The following is a 24465-nucleotide window of genomic DNA, read 5'->3' on the forward strand; positions in this document are numbered from 1 at the left end:
CCCCCACCCCTCCTCCCTACAGCCTTCCATGAACACTCCCTTTGCTGGCCCAACTTTTTTGTGCCCTTCTCTTCCCCCAGTACTAGAAACCTAATCCTACTCCCATCTCCCCTCCCTCCCCACTCCAGCAGGTCCTCTTCCTCAGGCTGTCTGCCTACCCCAGTACTCTTCCCCTTAACTGGAAAGCCCATGTTAGTTATTCCCCTCCCTGTTTAGAGAATTTCCTATAACTGGTTTCTGTCCTAATTAATTCCTCCTAATCCTGCTACCTACTTCCCTGGAAGTAGACTCACTGTTTCTCTGTCTGGGCCCGGCCTTCTTCCCTGATACCTAGTTATCTCCTTGCCTACCCTTCACCCAACACTCTTGCTTCTTACAGAGGCTTCTTCCCCTTTGCAGTCTCATCGATCTTTTTCTCCCCATTTCCTGAACAGAGACAAAGAGGCCACTAAGCCCTGTCCCTTCACCTCTGTCCACAGTACCACCCAATAACCCCCAGCCTTCTGGAGGGAAGATGGCTCCAGTCCTCTGGGGGGGCTTGGTTTCCACCCTGTCGTGGAGTCTGTGCCTCTTTCTGAGCTTCCCGGCACCTGTGTGGCTCCAGTCCCAGCCCTGTAACACCTGCCGGAACCTGGTCAGCAGCTTTAGCAAGGTGGGTGTTTTTCCTGGCCCTTCTACTCCCCCCCCCCAGGTACCTTATGCTTTTCAGGTGTTCCAGAATGGGATGAATCCTAGAGTTTCTTTTGCCCAGGGCCTGGAACGTACCGTTCGGGACAACTTTGGAGGAGGGAACACTGCCTGGGAGGAGGAGAAGCTCTCTAAGTATAAGGACAGGTAGTTTCTAGGGTCGGAGGACTTGGGGCCTCGTGGGCTGCCAGGTTGGGGCCCGACCTCCTTTCCCAAAGAATTGGGGATTCTCCTCTATCTTTCCTGATCCAGGGTGTGGCACATCAGGGGCTGGGAGCATTCCAGTCAGCCAGCTTTGTAGATTGATCCCCCTCTCCCCACTAGGTCCCATGGATGGGGATCCCTGGCTATGCTGGGCTGGGGCAGGGGGAGGGCTGGGCGAGGAACAAGGCCGGACCTCAGCTCCTTCATGTGCTGTGTGACCAGTGAGACTCGGCTGGTGGAGGTGCTGGAGGGTGTGTGCAGCAAATCTGACTTTGAGTGCCACCGACTTTTGGAACAGAGTGAGGAGCTGGTGGAGTCTTGGTGGTTCAGCAAGTGAGTGGGCTCCCTGGAGGAACAGAGGGGTGCCTGGGGGCGCATGATCGCATGGGGGAATGTCTCCTGTCCGAAGCAGAATCCTGGGCCATTGCTGGATGTCTTTTGCCCATATCACGTTCCATCTTGTGTCACTGTTGCTTGTGTTGAGGTGTGGGTCCTCCCCTTCCCCCCTCCCATTAGACTGTGAGTTCCTTCAAGGCAGGCATTGCTGATTTTCATCTTTGAATTCTCAGCCCCTAGCAAAGTGCCTCCCTGTTAATGGAACATAATCATTTTTTTTTAATTGATTTTATTTTGGGAAACAATTCTTGGTTCATCTGGGAAAACAAGATGGTGTAGTTGAACGAGCATTGGGGGCAACTAGGTGGCTTAGTGGATTGAGAGCCAGGCCTGGAGGTGGAAGGTCCTGGGTTCAAATCTGGCCTCAGACACTTCCCAGCTGTGACTCTGGGCAAGTCACTTAATCCTGTTTGCCTAGCCCTTACTGCTCATCTGCCTTGGAATTGATACCTACTATCGATTCTAAGACGGAAGGTAAGAGTTTAAAAAAAAAAAAAAAAAAAGGAAGAAGGAACAAAAGAGCATTGGATTTGACATCAGGAAAATCCTGGAGGTCTGATGCTAACCTGATGTGAGGCCAAGCCAATGAGCTTCTCTGGGCCGTTGCTTTGTTTTCTGTAAAGGGAGTGAGCCTGGATGATCTCTCACCCTCACAGTCTGTGATTCATTTGCCCAGATCCTGCTCCTTGGTGGGTCGGCACTGGGGGAGCAAGGACCCCAGGTCTAGGACCCTCCTCCTTCAGAGAACCTTGACCCCATTCTTTGTGGCATGTATTATCTTGTGCCCCTTTAATGGTGCCCCCACCCTCTCAGGCAGCATCAGGCCCCAGATCTCTTCCAGTGGCTTTGCATGGACTCCCTAAAGGTTTGCTGCCCTCCCGGAACCTATGGGCCCTCCTGCCTGGGTGAGTTATTCCAAGAGCTGCCTCTGGGACCAGAGGGGTGGGGATGTGCAGGGACCCTGCCTAGGATGTGGCATGGACTGCCCGTGCCCTTGGGGAAAGCCTTTCATTTCTCTGAGCCTCGGCTGCTTTCCACTTTCTGGTTCTAATTGCAGTGGACTGGCTTGTGCAGAAGCTTTTCAGTTGTATCTGATAAAAACTGCCCGTGTTCTCTCCAATGATCTCCTCTAACCCTTGTGTAGTTCAGCCGTGGCCTTCCCTTCTCCTCCATCTGCCTTATAATGTGGCCTAACCTTAATCCTTTACCTGCAAATTGGGGCCGGCGGTCCTCGTCCAGCTCCCAGGATGGTTTGAAGAAGAAATGAGCTAGAAAGATGGAGAAGGGTTTTGGAAAAGGCAAGTGGGGCGCCATTTGTTGGTGCGGCCCTGGGACAGCTAGACCCAGTCCTGGCGGAGCCCGAGGGGGACTTCAGGCCGAGGATATCTGCAAAAAGGACGGTAGATGTGGCCGGGGTGAGGGAATAGCTTCTGCCCCCCTGGGTGGGCCGGCGGGGGCTTAGGACAGGCCTCTCTTCCCCACAGCCTGTCCTGGGGGCACGGAGAATCCATGCAGTGGTAATGGGCAGTGTGACGGGGAGGGCACCCGACAGGGCAGCGGGCGCTGCGACTGCCAGCCCAGCTATGGGGGCCCCGCCTGTGCCCAGTGTGGGGACGGCTACTATGAGGCCACTCGCAACGCCAGCCACCTGGTATGTGAGGGTAGGTAGCGGGTCTGGGAGAGGGCGGCCTCTGGGCTGGGGACGAGCCGGGTGGTCTGCTCGACAGCGGCGGCTGGGGCCCACCGTCCGGCCCGGCTCCCATCGAGCCTCCCTTTGTCCCGCCTCCTCCTCCAGCCTGCTTCGGCCCCTGTTCCCGATGCTCCGGGCCCGCGGAGGGCAGCTGCCTGCGATGCAAACAGGGCTGGGCCCTCCACCAGCACAAGTGTGTGGGTGAGTGTAGGCGGCCCTCCACCAAGGCCGGGCCTGCCCCGAGGATGGAGAGAGCTGGGCGGGCGCCGGACTCTCCTCCCTGACCCGCTAAGTCCCTTAAACCTTCTGGGTCCCCGGCTTCTCCTCCCTAAAAGGGGGCTAAACGACTCCCTGCTGCCGGGGGTGTGAGAATCCCCTGAGTAAATGGATGTGAAAACACTTGAGAATACGTTGCTGTAGGCAGGCTTCAGTGCTGCGGGGCTTCGAGGCCGGCTCAGGCCCAGGCCAGAGGGAATTAGGGGCTGGGGGGGGGGGGTCGGCGCTGAAGGCCCCCCTTATCCACAGACATCGATGAGTGTGGGACAGAGATGGCCGCCTGCAAAGCCAACCAGTTCTGCGTGAACACGGACGGGTCCTACGAGTGCCGAGGTCAGATTCCCCTTCGGAGGGGGAGGGCTGGGAGGGAGGCCCCTCTGGAGGGACAGCCGCCCCCTCAGACCACGAGGTCCTATTCACAGCCCTTCCCCGTCTCCCCTCTCTTCCCAGATTGTGCCAAAGCCTGTGCTGGCTGCATGGGAGCAGGGCCTGCTCGCTGCAAGAGGTGCAGCGCGGGCTACCGTCGAGATGGAGCCAAATGCCTGGGTGAGGAGTCGGGGGGCAACACGGAGAATGTGGTGGGGCCAGCCCAGGGGCTCTGAGCCGGGGCTCCCCAGGATCGCCTTCCCAGGGGGCCCGAGCTGACCTCCCTTCCTTCCCCCAGACGTGGATGAGTGCGAGGGGGAAGCCGAGGTGTGCCCAGGGGCTCACGAGCTCTGTGAGAACACAGACGGAGGCTACCGCTGTGCCTGTGCCGAGGGCTACGAGAGAAGCCCGGAGGGCTGCGTGCCCCAGCAGCTGGAAGGTGAGCCCTGGGGGGCCTCTGAGGGCCCAGACCCAGGGACCGGCTCTCCCTCCCGCACCATCTCCCGTGAGATCAATCTTGGCCAACTGACCACAGGCCGTCTGTGAGGCGCTTCGTGATCCAGCCCCTTATCTGGGGCTGAGGGGGGTCACCCCGTCCCTGGGCCTTGCCTCTCGTCTGTGACTCCCCCCTGGCCTGAGTCCTTTCACCTCTCTCGGTCCGGGCTCTTCCCCAGCGCTGATCTCTCCTCCCTCCCCTCCAGAGCCCAAGCCTGGGGGCTTCTTCTCGGAGGTGACGGATGACGAGGTGGTGGTCTTGCAGCAGATGTTTTTCGGGGTCATCATTTGTGCCCTGGCCACTCTGGCGGCCAAGGGCGACATGGTCTTCACCGCCATCTTCATCGGGGCTGTGGCCGCCATGGCAGGGTACTGGCTGTCCGAGCGGAGTGACCGGGTGCTGGATGGCTTCATCAAAGGCAGATAGATAATCCGTCCGGGTGGGAGGGCTGCCCTCCCGCTAGCACCCAGGGCCACGAGGTTGGCTTAGGGCCAGCCCCAAGGGCTGACGCAGGGGAAGCCTGGAACAGATGGCTGGGGGAGCCTGGATCCTGAGGGGAGGCAGATTGGGCAGCTTGAGGTTGGTACGAGGAGGGAAGAAGCCGAAGTGGGTCAGCAGCCTCCCAAGCCCGCCGGAGCCAGGCCTGCTAGGTTCTGGGCAGCCAATCCTCTGCCAAGCTCGGTGCCTCTCACTTGGCTTCCTCTAGCCAGAGGCCAGGGCTGCACTTACATTGTTTTCTGTGTGAGAACTGAGCCAGGGGCCTCCCCTTCCTCTGGCTTCTTCCTCAGCCTCCTCTTCTCCCAGGGCCTCCCCTCCCTTTGCACGGGGGCTCCAGGCCTTCCAGGGGCGGACAAAGATGAAGGGGAGTCGGGGAGGGGGGTGGGAGTGAGATCCTGGAGGGGAGAACAGGCCCCACTTAAGTGATTTTTAAGTCGTTTCCCTATTTTGGTAGTGCCTATGGCCTTGGCCACTCAGCTGGGTCCCACCTTCTTCCTTCTCCCCTCTCCAAGTCCTGGGAATCGGGAGGCAGAAGGAGGTGGTTCCTGCAAGGGGAGGGAGCCGACGGGCTGAATCCTCCTGCATGGTCCCCCCCTTGCTTTGCCCACACTGACTAACCTATTTATTCATCTCAGGAAAATAAAGTTCTTCATAAACCTAGCATGGACTCCAGCCTGTCTGAGCCCCCTCCCAGACCCCCAGGGCCCACAGTGCTTTAGTGGAGGCCCTGCTGCATGTGTCCACGTCCTCCCCCCAAGTTTGCCCCTCCAGGTTTTCCTTCATTTCCTCCTGCCTTCCCCATACCACCCCCCTCAGGCTTGCCCCACCAGCCCACCTTCCCACGCATACATTTCCTGGACTAATCTTCAGAGTTCTCTATTTTGTTCCCTGTCTCCCACCACGTACCTCTTCATTGCCTTTTGTGTAATGCTCTTTTAAAACATGTCCCAGAATCTTTGGGCCAAAATAGGACTCTCCCCATTTTACAGATAGGAAAACCGAGTGTCACCAAGGTTAGATGAGTCCTTGTAGGCCCTGTGAGTCGGATGCCAGAGCCTCTGCTTCCTTACCAGCCTTGGCTCGATGCTGAGGAAGGAGCTTTATCTCCCTTTGGAACTGGCAGAGCAAGGACAGGCCATTGGGGTCGAATGGTGGAAGGAAAGGGTTTGCTGTCTTCTCCAGGGTGAGAGCTTCAGGAATAAGGCTTAGGAATGCCGTCTGTGTGTGAGAGGATCCCGGGAAGGAAGAAGCCCCAGGGAGCCAGAGTGCTCCCCCTAATCCCCATCCAGCCTTTGTGCGTGAAGCCTCCCCAAAGTGCCCAGGAACTAGCCCTAGGACAGAAGGGACCAGAGAAGCCGTCCACACCCTCACTTTACAGATGAGGAAACCGAGGCTCAGAGGGGCCAAGTGACTAAGGAGCAAAGCCAAGATTTTAATTTACATCAGTGATTCCGGAGTTCCACAATGGGGCACCGTGGCTGTGGGCCAGGGCCTGGCTCTCCCTTAGCTTCTCATTCTGGCTTCACTGGGTGACAGAAAGCCCAGGCTGGACTGGGACAGAGTTGGAGCCTCAAGATTATGGGGGGGGGGCACGGTAATGCCTGTGGCCAAGCCCAGGTCTTGGCTAGGGCTGAAGAAGGATAGGAAGGGGTGGGCAAGGCAGGTTGGTTTGGAAAGTTTATTTTTTCTTTCTTTCGGCACAAAGCGGGAACTTTTGGAGCTGGTTCTCCGGGAGGCTTCTTGCAGTGCCCCTAATCTGCACTCTTGCCCCAATGCAGCTCTCCGATGCTTTCTTCCTTGGCTCTGTGCCCGGGGTGCAGCCGAGGGTGGTGGCCGCAGCACCTTCCCCAGACCTCCCCCTCCACTCCGAGAGGCTTCCGCCCTTGGGCAAGATCAGTTTAAAAAAAAAAAAAGTAAAAAAAGAATCCCAGGTTTGGGGATGGAACGCCCCGCCCTCCCTGGCTGTTTTGGGGACGGAAAGAGGGAGGAAGCCCCGGCTCCCCAAGGTCCACCCGTCCCGGCTTGGGTCACAGCTCTATGGTCTCGCTGGAGGCGCTGCGCGAGTCCACCTGCTTGCTTAGAGCCAGGAAGCTCCGACGGGCCTCGCGCTCCGAGTCCCCGGGCTCTCCGACTGCGGGCGCGGGCTCCGGCTCAGCCTGGGAGGGCAGCAGCTGAACGGTACTGGGCAGTTCGTCCAGAGGCAGACTCTCCACTGATGACAGCCCATGGCGCCACGGGTTCCAGCTGATCTTGAGGGAGCCCTTGGAGAAACTATCCAGCGAGCTCCCGGACGCTGCACCGGTTTCTGGCTCCGGAGCCGGTTTGGGGACAACCCGTATGTCGGTCAAGGAGCAGCAGCGACCCTGAGGGGTTAAGCCTGAATGGTCAGGGTCGCTGCTGCGCCTTTGCCTCAAGAGGGGACCCCCGGGTTGGGAGAGGGCCGAGGCGTCCTGCAGAGAAGCTGCGGAGTCCCGACGGCCCAGACCGGCTGGATACTGTAGGCTGGAGCGCAGGAACACGCTGTCCCGGACCAAGTGCTCTCGAAAGAGGGCCTCGTCGATGCTCCGGCTTAAGTTGATGGGCGAGGGCGGCCGCAAGTCCAGCTCGCTCAGGGACAGTCCCACGGTTTTATCCAGACACACGCTGCTGCGGGAGCGGCCCGGACCCACGTTGTTGGGGTACCTGGGGCTCCGGCCAGCCCGAGCCAGAGAGGCCGCCGAACTGGCGGGGCTAGGAAAGACCTGGCCGGCTCGCAGCTCATTGCTGTCCTTGGGGAGACGGGGTCCCCCGCTCTCCGCCGGATTGCGAATGAGGCTCTTGCTGATATCTGTGCCGCCCCGCTCCAGCCCAGCTGTGCCCGTCCAGTCGTAGCAGTTGTTGGGATACTCGGGCACCTCGTTTTTACCTGGTGGGGGGCACGCGTAGTGCAGAAGCTTGCCCCAGCACGTGTGCTCGGTGGTCCTCGGGCCCCAGCGGCACGAAGCGACCCCAGCCACCAGGGCCAAGGCGGCGGCCCAGGCGAGTTCCACCAGGCGTAGCCAAAACTGCACGCCCCACCAGGGCCAGGAGAATCGGCTGGGGGTCCCCGCCAGCGGGTACAGCCACACAGCCGCTGCCAGCTGCAAACCGCTGGCCAACAATCCCAGGGCTCCGCCCACAGCCAAGACCCTGGGCTCGGGACCCGGGGTTCGATTCCTCCCTTGGCCCTCGGGGCCAACCTCCACCATACCCAGTAGCCAGCGGCGACACAGGAGCAGCGTGCCCAGCGCCACCCCGGCGCCCCAGGCACAAGACAGTCCCTGCACCAGCAGGTTAAGAGGAGGGCGCAGCCAGGGCGAGAGCAAGTCTGCTCCTAATAGGAGCGCCCAGTGCACCGCACCCAGCGCGCCCAACAGGCGCAGGCTGCGCAACCGGGGCGGGAGCAGCTGCCCTAGGCCCAGAAGCGCCAGCGCCCCGAGGGCCGTCACGAGCAGCGGGAAGGGCAGATTGTAGAGCACCAGCCCAGTGCGGGCTGCCAAGCGGCCCCGCGAGCCGTAGGGGTCGGCCAGTAAGTAAATGGCGCGCAGCAAGGAGGCGGCTAGCACTAGAGCTGCGGCGGCCAGCGCGTGGGCTCGCCCGGGCATGTGCGGTGTGACCGCGGCTGCCACTAGACCGGCCAAAGCCAGGAAGGCCAACAGCAGGAAGAACGCTCCGGCGCCGTACACGTGCAGCTCCCAGGCGAAACTCAGCGTGTGCCGCAGGGACCCCCAGCGTAGCAGCGGGGGGCTCGTCTCATTGGCTTGAGGACCGCACGTCCTCGGGCCGCAAGTGGAATCTGGGTAAGGGTCTGAAGGCGCAGGGCTAGGAGATGGCTCGGGAGCGTTCGGCTGCCCCAGAGCTCGCTGGGTGGTGACACGGATCAGACCTCTGCGGGAAGTGGTGAGGGGGGGCTGGGAAGAAGTTGGAGGGGCCGGAGGATGGCTCTGGGGAGGCCGCTCCCCGGGCTGTCTTTCCGCTACACCTGTAAAGAGGACATCCATGAGCTCTCTGCCCGCCCCTTGGCCACCACCGCGGTCCGCAGGCTTCCCCCTGGGGCTGTAGAAGGGGTTCTCTCAAAATAAGCTCGAGCCTCGAAGCATTATCGCCAGGATCAAAGGAGATAATAATGTAAAAGCTGCTTAGCTTTAGCCCAGTGCCTATCTCATAGGAACTGCTATTCCCTCCCCCGGCCTGGCAGGCTGGTCCCTCTTCATTAATCTTTGTAGCTGAGGCCCTTCCAGAGAAACTGGCACTCGGTGGAGCTGGCCCCCAGGCTGTAAGAGCAACAGAATGGAGAGGTAGACAGAAATTGGCTGGGCCTTGGGAAAACTCCCCAACCCCTAAGGCCACCAATGAATCAGCAACAATGGCCAAAAATGGAAAAGAGGAACAGCAGAGCAAAATAGAACTGTTAACCTTCTAGGAAAACTGACTCTAGGCCTTCTGATGGGACCAGAGGTGTTTCCTGGGCTCCTCCAAATCAGGAATCTTCTTTTCTGGGGGTAATTGGGTGAAAGGGGTCAGTCCTCCCTCCCCCTGGATATTCAGACCCTCCCAAAGTGTTCCCTCACCTGGTAGGCCAGCACCTGGGGGGCTCTTTGTGGCATTTGTCATCTTCTCAGGGGCAGGAATGCTTGCAGTGCTGAAATTCAAAGAATGTGGAGGTTCCACAGCCCCTCTTACTCGCTGAGGGGAAATCAGCTCAGCTCCCTCCAAGAGCAGGGTCTCTGAAATAACAATAATACCATTGGGGGGTGGGGCGGGAATGCTCCCAGGATGAAAGAGTGCCCTCCCCAACACAAGTGGCAGATGTCTATCGCTGACAGTCTTAAGAACATTGCCTGAAACTGAGAGATTACCTGACTCTTTCCATGTTTGTGTAGCTCCTGAAATTTAGAGGAAGAATTTGATTACAGCTTTTACTGCCCCAGAATCCTGAACTCCAGCCACCTTTAAGCACACAGCGGCTTTACTTAGCCTGTCTGTGTATCAATTCAGATTTGCCAAGGAACTTTTGATTGTATGACCTCCTTTGGTCTCACCATAGGATTTAGAACTGGAAAGGACCTTGGAGATCGCCTGGTCTAATGCTTTCCCTTTTATAGCTGAGAAAACTATGGCTCAGAATGATTATTTATCAATTTGTTCAATCTTGCAGGCCATAAATTGAGGTTGCTATTGGAGCCCCAGAACCTCTGATTCCCAATGCAGTCTCTTGTACTGCTTCATATTATTTTCACATTATTTATTCTTCACATTTTGCAGATGAGAAAGCTGAGGCCTTTAGAGCTTAAATATGTCTACAGTCACAGGACAGAGGCTGAACTAGGGAGCTCTCGAGAATCTTGGAATTTGGCTTTCTTGGAGGCAGAGCACAGTCTCTGAGCCCCTGCTTCCTAGAGAGAGCTGCAGGAAATAGCATGGAGGTCAGGCTTAGACAGGGCTTCTTGTGTTGAGAGGAGATGCTCTGGGCATTTTTTCCTGGTTTGGTTCCTTCCTTGCCCAAAGGAACCCAGTAGGGTCTAGGATGGAGAATGGGAAGGTTGTAAGTTTTCATGAACTATGGGAGAAAGAGCCTACCCGAAGGAGCCAGTACCTAGAACCTCCACTTGGCACCTACCTGGCCCAGGAGACAATGGATCTGTGGTATTGGAGCCAGGGGAAGCTGATGGTGACATGGAGCTGGGGAGAATTGTAGCAGAGGAAGTGTTCCTCTCATGGTCGGAGTCCTCAGTCTGGGGGCTGAGCAGAGCCTTTTGGGTGCTGATCTGATGGGCAAAATGGGCACTCCAACGTCCGGTCCTGAGGTCAGGCTCTTCAGCCAGGGCTGAGGGAAGCTGATTGTCTGAGATCAAGATTGGCAGGGACCTAGAAGCCTGAGAGGAGACAGCTGGAGCAGAGGATGTCAGCTCAGGCTTTAGGAAGGTTTCAGGCCTTAGAACAGGAGACACTGAATTCTTTTCGATGATAACCTGGGGGGCCTGGGCTTCTTCTAGACTCCAGCTCCTCCTAACCCCTGGTTTAGGGGAGTCCTGCTTCCTCTCTTCTGTGGAACCCTTCCCTCTCCAACTTTGTGCTTTGGCTGTCAGCCCCTCTCCACCTCCCACTGTGGAGCTTAAGACATGGTCATTTGGGAAGGGGACAACATCATTGGTCATGGTCCTGAGGGTGTCAGAGTCCATTTGCATAATCAGCTCTCCGCCTGCCTCTGGGATCACAGGACCATTCCTAGATGGCCAGTGCTCATGGTCAGTTGTCGTGGAAGGCATCCACGAAAGAGCTGAAGCCTGGGCAGCCAATGATCCTTGAAGACTAACGTCCACATCCCTGCTCACTACCTTCCAGCCCAAGTCCTCCCTAGGAGTCCCTTCTGGGATGGAGCCTGTCATACCTTTGGACAAAGCCTCTACCTTCGCCTGAATTGTGGACACCTCTTGGTGGGATCTTTGGGCTCTGGGCTCCAGGGCAAGGGTTGGAAAGAGATGAAGATTTGTGGACTTCTCAGGGGACCCAGCTGCAAAGGGAAATGGGGTCTCTTGTCCTAGAGTCTGCTCTGAGTTCAAAGGGTCCTTTCTGTCTTTGGAAATGGGTCCCTTTGAAATCCAAAATTTGATTCCCATGTTCCTGCCCTCTGCATCCCCAGTGCCTAATTTATCTACCAAACTCTGTCCCTCCTGCCTAGAGGGAGGCCCCATCCACACAGCCCCAGTGGTACTATCCTGACCAGGAGGATTCTCAAGACTGACTACTGAGCTCAGAGGAGGAGAAGTAGACAGAGGCAGGGCTGGGCTACTTGGAAAGTTTCTGGGCCTCCCAATTTCTCCTGACCCCACCGCAGTCCTCAGCCAAGGAGGCAACGTGGGCCTGAGCCAGTCTATGAGGTCTGTGCCAAGTTCGCCTCTGAGCCCAGGATTTAACCAGGACTGGCCCTGAGAGTTGAGGTTCTGGTGCCTGGGCCCAGGGGATTCCCCATGGTCCAGCTGGGAGTCCTGAGGAGGGTGCCTTGTGCCTTGAGACTGCGTAGGAAGCTGTCCAGCCTGCACTATGCAAGGGAGGAGGGTTGGCATAAGAAACAGGCTCCAGAGGGAGATGTGAGTCGTGGGGGCCATGGCCAAGGCCAGCTCTCCAGGGCTTGCCTTCCTTTGCCTTCACTTTTCTCTTGACAAACCTGTAACAGAAAGGAGAATGTGGGGGAGTGTAGAGAATTGGGGGATGCAGTGCCATGTAAGCTCCTTGAGGACAGGCACAATTTCTCAGATCTTTGTATCTTCTGTGCCTCAACAAGCCACACACCTAGTAGGAGCTTAATTGGTTCCTGAGGAATCAAATTGATTTATTTATGTAGTACCTAAAGTTTTTGAAGTATACCCTCTGGGGTTGTATATAACATCCTCATTTCACAGATAAGGAAACTGAGGTTAAGTGCCTTGCCCAGTGTCCCCAGCTAGTAAGGACAGAGCTGAGGTTCAAAACCAGGTTTCTAGGTCTCAGAACCTAGTCTTTCTTCTTCACTCATTCTAGAATGGGAAGGCCATTGGCCTGGAAGTCAGGGGGCCTGAGAGCCAGTTCTACTTCTAACGTTTCAGTAGCTTGACCTTGGACAATCACTTGGCCTCATTGGCCATCTATTTCCTCATCTATGAAACGAGATCCAATAGTCTAAAAATGAACAATCTGGAAACACTTAAGAACTCCTCTCTCTCTCTCTCTCTCTCTCTCTCTCTCTCTCTCTCTCTCTCTCATATATATATATATATATATATATATATATATATATATATAGTATTTTTAAAGGACCCTGTTCGCAGGTGTATGCCCCATCCCTCCTCTTGTCTCTGTGGCTCCTCAGGGCTAAAGGGCTAGCTAGGCAATCCTACCCTCTTCTTTCCTAGCAACTCTCCCTTCAAGGCCTCAGAGAGCCAGACTGTCAGCATCCTCTGTCCTGACCTTCTTCCACTTCATGGCTGCCCAAGGGATGAGCACCTTTCCCCAACCCCTCCATCCTCCCAAGAAAAGCCCGAGTAAGGTTCCCCGAAAGCCCTACAGCAGGAAATCTAATAATAATATCAGGAATGCAGCTAGGTAGCACAGTGGATAGAGGGTCAGGCTTGGAGACAGACTGGGTTCAAATCGGACACTTCCTAGCTGTGTGACCCTGTGCAAGTCATTTAATCNCTCATATATATATATATATATATAGTATTTTTAAAGGACCCTGTTCGCAGGTGTATGCCCCATCCCTCCTCTTGTCTCTGTGGCTCCTCAGGGCTAAAGGGCTAGCTAGGCAATCCTACCCTCTTCTTTCCTAGCAACTCTCCCTTCAAGGCCTCAGAGAGCCAGACTGTCAGCATCCTCTGTCCTGACCTTCTTCCACTTCATGGCTGCCCAAGGGATGAGCACCTTTCCCCAACCCCTCCATCCTCCCAAGAAAAGCCCGAGTAAGGTTCCCCGAAAGCCCTACAGCAGGAAATCTAATAATAATATCAGGAATGCAGCTAGGTAGCACAGTGGATAGAGGGACAGGCTTGGAGACAGACTGGGTTCAAATTGGACACTTCCTAGCTGTGTGACCCTGTGCAAGTCATTTAATCCCTCCATTGCCTATCCCTTGCCACTCTTCTTAAAATTGATACTAAGACAGAAGATAAAGTGTATTATAATAATAACAATAATAATGTCAGGATCTCATTTTATATATTACCCTTTCATACCTAAGACCAGAGGATTAAAGGTAGGAGGGGGCTTAAAGATCACCTAGTATAGATGCATTTATACTGAGGAAACTGAGTCCTGGAGATGGAAAGTTGTCCCTTTCCAGGTCACACAGGATTTGAACTCAAGACCTCTTTTTTATTTTTGAGGAATTTCGAGCCTGTTTTCCTGCACCTGCATATCACAGGAAGACAAAAAGAGGCTCCACAGATCAGGAGTCCACAAGCGGGGAGCACTAGGGCTGCCCCCAGTGAGTTTTTGTACTGAAAACTAGGCCACATCCATGTGCTGAGTGGGAGTGGGGGAGGAGGAAGGAAGAGGAAGTGGGAGGTGGAATCACAAGGAAGGTTGTCTATTCCCACCTTGGAAGCTGCCTCCCAGGTCAGTTTAGGGCAGGCTATTTGTGTCTGGAGAGGAGGAGGGGAGGGAAGCCCCTTGCTTTCCCACCAATGGCTGCTGTTCCTGGCAGTCCTGGGGCTACTGTACTGGGAACCAGGTCCCGTCCTCCTATCACATTACCCCTCCTTTCCACCCCCACTGTGATCCTTCTCTGGTGCCTGGCACAGTGCCCTCTCTGCAGTGCCCAGGCTCAGCTTGAACAGGGTGTGTGTGTGTGTGTGTGTGTGTGTGTGTGTGTGTGTGTGTGTGTGAAGGGGATTGGCACCTTCCTGGCCCGTGGAGCTGAGAGGGGGAAAGGGCAGTTCTGTAGTCTTAGGGACAGGCTAGGATCCCTGGCATGCAATGCCCCTGGGCGGAAGGCACCCCACAGATGGCTCCTTGGGGGTACAGGGTTCCTTACCTGGGCACTAGCCCTAGAACCCCCTCATTCACCTTGCCTCCATCTCTGCTGCTTCTCCCTCTGCTCAGTATCCTCAGAGATGCTCAGACAAGGCTAACTGAGCCCTGCACTGCCGATGGATGGGCTTGGAGCACCATCTCCAGTCACTGTAGCCAAAGTTAACCCTTTCGAGCAGACATCTTTCTCCTGTCCACCCTACCTCAATCTCCTCCTCTCCCACCATGAGCAGAGATGCACAAGTCAGTAGAGATGAGAGGGATCTACAATCACCTGCTGCCAACCCTCATGTTACTGGGGAAGGAACCAAAGCCCAGTGAAAGCACCTTGGCCAGGGGCGCACAGTTGGCAGATATTGGAGCAGGGATTCGAATAGAGATTTCCACATTTCTGAGTCCATCATTCTTTCTGCTATCTAGCAACAGCCTCTCCCCAAAACAAGCTTTCCCTCTTTTTGTCCTGCTGTCTAATACAAAGGGGGGCAAAAACTTAATCTGTTGCTCTGCTGGACTTACCTGCAGGATTCTGGCTCTTCCAAAGAGGTAAAGAAGGACTGAGGAAGGCAGACTTCCTAAGCTAGGACTAGCTTCAATGGACCTTTATTTTTCTAGGCTCAAGTTCAATCCCTGCCTCTACTATGAATTGGTTTTATAGTCTTAGACCACACTCTGGGACTTAGTTTTTCTATCTGTCAAATTGGGCTAACAATATCTGCTCTACCTGGAGTCATCATAAAAATTTAGAGTGTCTCCCATGGGTAGGACACCATTGTGAAGATCAGATTAAATAAGACAGCATTGAAGTCTGGTGGGAACATTGGACATGGGTTCAAATCCTGCCCCTGCCTCTTACAACCTGGATGATTTAAGGAATATTACTTTCCCTCTCTAGGTCTGTATCCTCATCCATAAAATAAGGAGGATGAACTTGATGTCTCTAAGACTGCCACTTCAAGCTTGAAAGCCCAAGATGCTAGTTGGGAAAAGGTTGTTTTTTTTTTTTAATAAAGCAATATATAAATGAGAAATCCCATTTTCATTAATATTGATGAAAGGTTCTGAAATGACCTTTGAATGCTTTATAAAGTCCCTGGTAAGGGGCAGCTAAGTGGCTTAGTGGATTTAGAACCAGGCCCAAAGACAGAGGTCCTGGGTTCAAATTAGCTGGGTGACTCTGGGCAAGTCACTTAATACCCATTATGTAGCCCTTGCCACTCTTTTGCCTTGGAACCGAATACACAGTATTGATTCTAAGACAGAAGGTAAGGATTTTTAAAAAGCCCCTAGCCTCAGGATTAGTCCCTCTCTGCCCAGGTCCCTTAGCTCATGGCTATGGTCCCATTGGCCAAACTCTCAGTATGACTCTGGTTTCCCTTGCCTATATCCTATGGCTCTTGTTCACCCTCTACAGATCTGTTCCCACCTGGTCCCCCTTTCCAGGTCTTCCTTGTTGGGTTATTTTTAAGGCTAGTTTTGGGGGAGATAGGGTCAGAGTTGTTGACCAAAATGTGGGAGACCTACTTTAATCTTAACTAGCTCCCACAGTACTGAAAAGGAGCCGTGACTAAAAATAGAAGTGGCTGGCATTTGTGCTTCCCTGATATTTTAGTACAAGGTAAAAACTACACTATGTAGAGGCCATACATCTTGGGATTGAGCAAAGGATCACAGATTTAGAGCAAAAAGGGAAGACGGCAGTCATCTCATCCAGTTTCTTCAATTTACAGAAGAAGAACTGAGACCCAAGAATTAAAATGACTTGGCCAGGGTCACACAGGTATTAAGTAGCAGAAAGGATTAGAACCTAGATCTTCTTACTCCAAATCCAGTCCTCTTCCCACTATAGTTAAAGAAGCAGGGGGTAGAGGAAAGCATCTAGATTTCAGCTGCCCATTCATAAGAGCTCTATCCTTTCTCTCTCATTTCCTTAATTTCTAACGGCTTGGTCCAGTGCGAATCCAGCTGCTCTATGTGTATTCTGTACTAACCTTCCCTAAGAGCCCCTGTTCACCTACCTGTGGTCAGAGGTGGAAGAAGGCTTGTGATTCAAACACCTTACCCCACCCCAGGGCAGGTCCTGGAGGATCTGTGATGTCAGTGGCAGCCCTCACCTTCACCCTCTTCCCTGCCCTGCTTCTCCAGGTATTGTGGGTGTAAGTGTCCTCTCTTGCTGTCCCACCCCTCACTGGAAGAGCCTACCTCCTGTTCCATCCTAGCCCCGCCTTCTGCTTGACCAGGCACCCTAATCCTATAATGTTTCCATGTGCTGGATTAAGAGGGATTCTGAGATTCTGCAGGAAGAAAAGATGCATTTTTCTAGCTCAGCGAATGAAGCCAAAATGAAAATTAATCCTACTAGAGGAATGAGGCTGGGTGTGGATGGGTGTGAGTGTGGAGGCCCTGAGATTTTATAGAAAGGAACAGCAAAACTTTGGTACTTTAGTGGGGGAGGTAAAGTCCAAAGAGTAAAAGAGGTCAGGAAAGCATCCCCTTAGAGAGTCAGGACTTAATCCTGTCTATGAAGAGGAGGGGGACTCTCCAAGAGATCAGTGGACAGATTTCAGTGAGTCTATTACATTTAAAAAAACATTTTGATAGGAGGCAGCAAGGTTGGTCAGTGGATTTAGAGTCAGGCCTAGAGAAGGAGATCTTAGGTTCAAATCTGGCCCTAGACACTTCCTAGCTGTGTGACCCTGGACAAGTCACTTGTCCCCCATTGCCTAACCCATATCACTCTTTTGTCTCAGAACTAATATATAGTATAGATTCTAAGATGGAAGGTAAGGGTTAAAATTTTTTTATAATTTAATTGTTTTGTTATTGGTTTTCTTTGTAATCCTAAGTATTTTCTTTTATGCATTTTAAAACAATATTTTGAGGAGCCCATAGACTTTTATCCAACTGTCAGGGGAGTCCATGACACTACAAAGGTTAAGAATCTTTGGGCTGGAGGCACTAGAGACCCAAAGCATCTGTGAGTCAAGACAGACCTATTTTAGTTCTGTGCCTAAATCCCCTAATCCCCATGGGGGCAGGAGAGAGCTGGGGTGGGATGGGGGTGGGGGGAGAGCAGTATGGGATCGGGGGAGAAGGACAGTGATAAAAGGAGCCTGAGCTCAGCGGCTTACCTAGAAAATCCTTGCAGTTCTCAGGAGCTCTGGGAGCCTCCCCAACCCAGCATCCTTTGCACGAGAACATCTCGGTTAGAGAAAAGGGCCAGCCATCCTAGGCAGAGGTCCGCAGCTTCATACCTTCCAAATGCAGCCTCTTTTCTAGTCCATGGCCTCCAGTGGCCAGAGTAAAGAGGGGCTGAACAGGTGACTCCCTAAGCACACAGAATCTGGGTGTGAAATCCCAACAGCCAACCCCAACGTTTGTCCAGCAGCGACCTAGGTGTTGTCCAGATCCACCCACCAGCGTGAAGAGCCGGACGCACACCTGAGACACCCAGCGCCTGCCTTAGCTTCAGGAAACTGAAATATGCCGTTTGGTCTTGGCGGTGAAGGTAGGAGTTGGGGAGGAATCTCAGGACAGTTCCGGACCGACCTCCTAGAAGCCACCACATAGACCGGGAATAAGAACAAAGTTCCTAAGCTGCCAGAACTCAGCCAGCTTTCCAGTGAAATGGATTGGGGGAGGGCGGTGAGTCCTTGGTCCTCCGGCAGAGGAGTGAATGTGTACTGGAGCATCCCTACCCAAAGCCCTCTGGGTGCTCCGCCTCAGAACGATGCTCTGCTCCCCCACCCCCTACCCCTTGCGGGAACCAGAACCAGAGCAGGAAATAGAAAATTGCTCTTCTTCGAGGCTAAGGGACAAAAGGGTGAATCTAGGCTAATTCTCTCATTTTGGAGCCTGAGGCCCAATTATGGGAAGTGACTTGCCCAAGGTCACACGAGTAGCCCGTCACAGAGCCGTAATTCCACCCCAACATCTCCATCTTCAGCGACTTCTATCACCATCCTATCTCTGAGAACACATAGAAAGCCTCTCAGCTTTTCAGACCCCGAGCCCATCCCCGTTCCCCACTCCCACGCCCCGCCCACTCCCACGCGTGCTCGAGGACAACCTGAGTTAGCTCGGAGGCCCGGGGAAGGGGTAGGGGCGCCTCCAAGAGCCCGCCTCCTGGCCCGACCCATTTCCTGGACCCCTCGCGCCCCTGCTGCGCTTCACTCACCTGAGGACTGGCCCGAGTTGTGCTGGGAGGGCGCCCTCCCCCGCGCCCGCCCCCGCGGCTGGCGTCAGTGCGGAGACCCGCAGCCGCTGCAGCAGCCGCAGCCGCAGCCCAGCCCGGCCCGACCCAACCCAGCCTGGCGCGTAGGGATGAGCTCCGGCCTCTGATCCTTCCCTCCCTCCCCCCCTTCCCCGGACCGTCACCCGCCACCGCCACCTTGGACAGAGCCGCCGGGAGCTGGCCAGCCTGGCTGCAGGCTCCAATGGGCGGGGGTGGGGTGCGTGGGGGAGGGACTTGGGAGCCCTCGCCAGCCCCCTCCCGCCCAGGCACCCGGGGAGCTCGTGCTGTCACCGCTCCTTCAGGCAGCCAAGGTGAGAGCAGCAGCAGACAGAGGGGGGCGAGCATCTGGTACGCTCTTCTTACGGGAGAGCTACCAGGACTGGGGTAAGGAAAGCCGGCTTCCCGTGCCAGCTTTGTTCCCAACTTGTGGGTGAAGTCATTGGGAGAGGTGTCTGTCACTCCTCGGTGACGAACACCTCCTCGGCCTATGTAGCCCTCCATCCCCGGGGCTGCGCACAGACGGATACGTTACTCAGTTGCACAATGCTCGAGCTAGAAGGGACTCTAGATACTGGGCTAGCCAAATCCCCTTATTCAATAAATACACTCATAGAAGCCACTGGAGCTGTGGTGAAGTCATTCGTTAGGAGGATTCCCCAGGTGGGGAAAACCCCAACCAATGAGGACCCGCACCTCTGCAGTTCAGGGTCCGACTGCCCTGAGAGGCTCAAGGTATTTAGCCAGTCTGAGGTAGGACTCGAACTCATGTATTCCTGGCTTTGAGGCCACTTGCCTATCAATTATGCCAAGCTGCCTTTGATTTTTTTAAAATTACTTTTATTTTGTTATCCATTTCCCCAATACATTTTAATTAATTAATTTAGAATATTTTCCCCGGGGTTGCATGATTCATATTCTTTCCCTCCCCCCTTCCATAGCCAATGAGCACTTCCACTGGGTTTTTCATGTATCATTGATCAAGACCTATTTCCATATTATTAATATTTGCACTAGAGTGATCATTTAGAGTCTACATCCCCAATCATATCCCCATCAACCCATGTGATCAAGGAGCTGTTTTTCTTCTGTGTTTCTGCTCCCACAGTTCTTTCTCTGAATGTGGATATCTTTCTTTCTCATAAGTCCCTCAGAATTGTCCTGGATCATTGCATTGCTGCTAGTAGAGAAGTCCATTACATCCGATTTTTCTACAGTTTATCTGTCTCTGTGTATAAGGTTCTCCTGGTTCTGCTCCTTTCACTCTGCATCAATTCCTGGAGGTCTTTCCAGTTCACATGGAATTCCTCCAGTTCATTATTCCTTTGAGCACAATAGTATTCCATCACCAACAGATATCACAATTTGTTCAGCCATTCCCCAATCGGAGGGCATCCCCTCATTTTCTAATTTTTTTTGCCAACACAAAGAGTGCAGCTCCCAAACACATTTTAAAAAAACATTCTTTAAAATGTTTAATTCCAAATTCTCTCCTTCCCCCTGCTTCTCTCCCACCCTTTGAGAAGGCAAGCAATATGATATCCATTATATATATGAAGTCAGGCAAAACATTTCATTATTAGCTGTGCTGCAAAAGAAAGCACACATACACACAGAGAACAAACAAACAACAACAAAATGGGGCAGCTGGGTAGCTCAGTGGATTGAGAGCCAGGCCTAGAGACAGGAGGTCCTAGGTTCAAATCCGGCCTCAGACACTTCCCAGCTGTGTGACCCTGGGCAAGTCACTTGACCCCCATTGCCTACCCTTACCACTCTTCCACCTATAAGTCAATACACAGAAGTTAAGGGTTTAAAATTAAAAAAAAAATACAACAACAACAAAATGAAAAAGTATGCTTTCCTCTGCACTCAGAGGTCTTAGTTCTCCCAAGCTGCCTTTTATAAGAATTTTGTTCTTTTTTCTATCCATTTCTTAATTCACCCCCTTATTCCTTTGACTTCTTCCTTGTACAAAAGAAAAAAGATGAGCGAAACCCAACCAAAAAAGCAAACAATTTGAAAGAGTCAGTAATATTCTGTATCCCCTAAGTGCCAATCACTTTTCTATTAGAAGGTGAGTGTGTTTCATCATCTGTTCTCTGGGACCAAATTTAACCATGATCATAACTGCATCAGCCGAATTTTTGGTTTTGTTTCCTATTACATTTTGGAGGAGTTTATCTGTAAATAGTACTCTTTTGCTTTCTTCACTCTGTATCAGTTCATAAAAGTCCCCCAAGTTGTTTCAGATTCTTTACATATACCATTTCATTACTGGGAGGTAATATTCCATTATGCTCATATAACAAAAAAATTTTAGTTCTTTCTTAGTATGGATTCCTCATGAACCCCCTTGTTCCTCATTTCTTTTCAACCACAAAGAGCACCACTCCAGAGATCTTGGCATACATGAGACCTTTCTTCTTTCATTGCCTTCCTTTGGCTCTCAATAGTGGGATGTCTGGGTCAAAAAGCATAAACAATTGTGACTTTTCTAACAAATTCAAATCATTTTCCAGGTCAATTGGACTGTCACAGTTGCACACACACACATACACACACACACAGAGTAAAATTTTGTCAGTATGTCTTCTTCCAATTATTCCAATTATTTACTTTTTCTTTAAACATCTTCAATTCAGTTGTTTTAATTTGTATCTCTCATTAGCAATTTGGAACATTTTTTTCCATGTGGCTTCTGGTTATTCACATTTCTTCTGAAAATAGTCTGAGTATATTCTGTGACCTCTGACCACAATGAGGAGAGTGATTTTTGGTCTTAAATATTTGTCATTTCCCCATGTACCCATATAAACTCTGGCTGTCTATATCCCAACTTCCACTCACACTGATAAGTTGAATTCCTAGAGCCCTGATAAGCCACATTTCTTCCTTAGAGTTCTAGGGTTATCCCTGAGGGGGCAGCAGTATATTTTTCTGATGCTATCAGCTCTAGCCCCTATTCAACCACATTCCCTCTAATATCAACCCCCCACTTAGTATCTCCTATATTACTGATTGCCCCAGTGATCACCATTCTAATTTTACCTGTCCAATTTACATCAATTAGTTTTTAGAAAGGGAATCTTAATGATTTGGATAACTTTGGAAAACTTCTGTGGAAATTTATTAAAATTTAAAAATAATGTTTTGCATGATATTACATGTTTAACAATTTGGGTCATATAACTTCAGAAAACTTATGTGGAAATTTGTTATTAAAACAAAATAAAATAATGTTTTGCATAATAATACATGTATAACCCAAAATGAATTGCTTGCCAGTTCTGAGAAGGGAAAAGGAAGAAGGGAAGAAGGCAATTTGGATCGTATAATCTCAGAAAATTTATGTGGAAATTTGTTATTCAAATAAAGATAAAAAAATAAAATAATGTTTTGCATGATAGTACATGTATAACCTAGATTGAATTGCTTAGCTCTGAGAGAGGGGAGGGAAGAAGGAAGGGAGACAATTTAGATCATATATCTTTAGAAAACTTAAGTGGAAATTTGTTATTAAAATAAAATAACATTTTACTTAATATTACATGTATAACTTAGATTGAATTGCTTGTCAAATCCAAGAGGGGGGAGGGAAAAGGAAGGGAGACAATTTGGATCATATAACCTCAGAAAACTCACATGGAAATTTGTTATTAAAATAAAAATAATAAAATAGAAAGGGATCTTAGAGATAGTGTAGTAAGAACCCAAGTACAAATGCCATCCTTTACACTTGGGACATATTCCTCTCCCATCTTAGTCCTTGGGAAAAATGGCCCCAAATTTAATGCAATCATTACACTATTCATGCCACCAAGTTAATTTCTGAATACTGCATGGCCTCACCAATTGACAGTTGCTCCATTGTTGCTGCAAGACACAGGATCTTGGAAGAGCTCCTCTGTTGGGCTCAGTACCAGCCCCTCACCCTGCTTGGCTGCCAGAAAACTCTAGAAGTAGGGACTCTAGCTCCTGGATGTCTGGTGGAGGTCATTTTCTGATCTTCCAAAAGTCACCATTTTACATGATCCTTCACTCAAGAGCATTAAAAGACACATTCAAAGAGGCCAAATGTGTTCATCGCCTTGTGTAGGCCTAAGTTAGGAGAGCATTGGTGCCTGGTGCCTGACACTCATTCCCCAGAGATTTTCAGCAGTCATTGCCATGATTACCACCAAGAAAAAAGAATGCAAGGTTGACTCAGCAACCAATCAAAGGGCTTCCCTTTTGCACACAGTAAACAGAGAGGCATGGTTATAGAATAATGATCTGAATGCCTTCCATTATGCATGTCTGAAAACAGGCTCACCAAGTACCCACTGGTAGGATTGTATCCCACAGAGTCCTGCTTGCTCCCAAGCTGAGTCCTTGGCTTGGTCCCCATTACACTGCTTTATCTTGGCAGTTCAACCTCTAACAGATATTGGATGCAAAGATCACCCCCTTCTCCCTATGTGATAACATCATTTCTGATTCTACTTGTTTTGACTTCATTTATAAAAAAAGTTTTAAAATTGTATATAATCCAAATTGTATATTTTCTTTTACGGTTTTCTCTCCACCTTGTTTGGTTAAGAATTTTCACTCTTGTCATGTCACAGTGGTTGCAAACAGTGTCTCTCTTTTTTAAAAACACTTACCTTCTGTCTAAGAATTGATACTAAGTATTGATTCTAAGGCAGAAGAGCAGTAAGGGCTAACAATAGGGGTTGAGTGACTTCCCCAGGAAGTATCTGAGGCCAGATTTGGACCCAGGACATCCCATCTCCAAGCCTGGCTCTCAATCCTGACAGTTCTAATTGTTAAAAAGTTTTTCCTCAAGTCAAGCCTAAATGGATCTCTTTGCTACTTCTACCCATTTCTGTTCCATGGGATAAAACAGAACAAGTTTTACCCCTCCTCCACAAGACAGCTTTTCAAATTCTTGGAAAAGTGACCATGTTCCTCATCACTCTTTCCCTTTCCAGATTAAACAATCCCAGTTCCTTCATATTGGCCCCATGACCTATTCTTGATGAAGCCCTGCTGATTATTTGTAATCAGAGATTAAATCAGTGCCTTAGTGGTTGTTGTGAGGAGCACTTGAGATATTTGTTAAGCACTTAACACAGTGCTTGACAGAGTAGACACTATAAAAGTTAGCTATTATTGTCATAACCACCTAATTTTCTTATTTAAAAATTAATTTTTTCAATTACATGTAGAAACAATTTTTAAAATATTTTTTGTGGTGGGCAGCTTGGTAGCTCAGTGGAGTGAGAGCCAGGCCTAGAGACAGGAGGTCCTGGGTTCAAACCCGGCCTCAGCCACTTCCCAGCTGTGTGACCCTGGGCAGGTCACTTGACCCCCATTGCCCACCCTTACCAATCTTCCACCTATGAGACAATACACAGAAGTTAAGGGTTTAAAAAAATATATATTTTTTGTGACATTTTAGAATTTAGCTTTTGTCCTCTCCACCCTTCCTGAAGCAGGAAGTTTGATATCAGTTATAGCTATACTTTCATGCAATACAAATTTTTAAAGATGTTATTTCTATTTATTTTAAAAGATATTTTATTTTCCCAGTTACATGTAATAACAATTTTCTGAAATTATAAGATCCAAATTATCTCCTTTCTCCTTTTCTTCCCCCCTCTCAGAGATGGTAAGCAATTTGATCTGGATTATACTCGGATTGTCATGAAAAACATACTTCTATATTGGTCACTGTTGTAAGGGAATACTCATATAAAGCCAAAACCTCAAAATAAAAACACAAATAGACTAATGTGAAAAGTGGTATTCTTTGATCTGTATTCTAACTCCTCCTGTCTTTCTCTAGGGGTTGAGAGCATTCTTTGTCATAAATCCTTTAGAATTGTCCTGGATCATTGTATTGCTCAGAATAGCTAAGTCTTTCACAGTTGATCATTGTACAATATTGTTGTTACTGTGTACAATGTTCTCCTGATTCTGCTTACTTCACTCTGCATCAGTCCATGAAGATCTTTCCAGTTCTTTCTGAAATCATCCAGTTCACTGTTTCTTATAGCACAATAGTATTCCATCACCAATAAATACTACAACATGTTCATCCATTCCCCAAGTGAT

At 51.1% G+C, this 24465-nt stretch overlaps 2 protein-coding genes across 2 annotated transcripts in view; one reads left to right on the top strand and one right to left on the bottom strand.

Moving 5' to 3' along the window:
• The window catches only part of CRELD1 (cysteine rich with EGF like domains 1), a 10223-nt gene extending 4950 nt beyond the window's left edge, over positions 1 to 5273 (top strand). Inside the window, exons 2-11 of the mRNA XM_044656839.1 lie at positions 480 to 652; positions 752 to 834; positions 1114 to 1224; positions 2101 to 2192; positions 2772 to 2948; positions 3083 to 3178; positions 3503 to 3586; positions 3704 to 3799; positions 3918 to 4058; positions 4321 to 5273. Of these exons, the coding sequence (XP_044512774.1) occupies positions 515 to 652; positions 752 to 834; positions 1114 to 1224; positions 2101 to 2192; positions 2772 to 2948; positions 3083 to 3178; positions 3503 to 3586; positions 3704 to 3799; positions 3918 to 4058; positions 4321 to 4541 (1239 nt within the window). The 5' untranslated portion in view covers positions 480 to 514 and the 3' untranslated portion in view covers positions 4542 to 5273. The remainder of the gene's footprint in view (positions 1 to 479; positions 653 to 751; positions 835 to 1113; positions 1225 to 2100; positions 2193 to 2771; positions 2949 to 3082; positions 3179 to 3502; positions 3587 to 3703; positions 3800 to 3917; positions 4059 to 4320) is intronic.
• A 938-nt stretch (positions 5274 to 6211) lies between these two features.
• PRRT3 (proline rich transmembrane protein 3) lies at positions 6212 to 11740 on the bottom strand. The gene is made up of 3 exons (XM_044656841.1): positions 10252 to 11740; positions 9203 to 9358; positions 6212 to 8613 (listed from the first exon to the last, which is right to left on the bottom strand). The coding sequence occupies exons 1-3, from the start codon at positions 11738 to 11740 to the stop codon at positions 6641 to 6643; spliced, it is 3618 nt and encodes a 1205-aa protein (XP_044512776.1). The 3' UTR covers positions 6212 to 6640.
• Positions 11741 to 24465: the final 12725 nt, after the last annotated feature.

This window comes from Gracilinanus agilis, chromosome 1 (assembly GCF_016433145.1).
Source record: "Gracilinanus agilis isolate LMUSP501 chromosome 1, AgileGrace, whole genome shotgun sequence".
NCBI lineage: Eukaryota > Metazoa > Chordata > Mammalia > Didelphimorphia > Didelphidae > Gracilinanus > Gracilinanus agilis.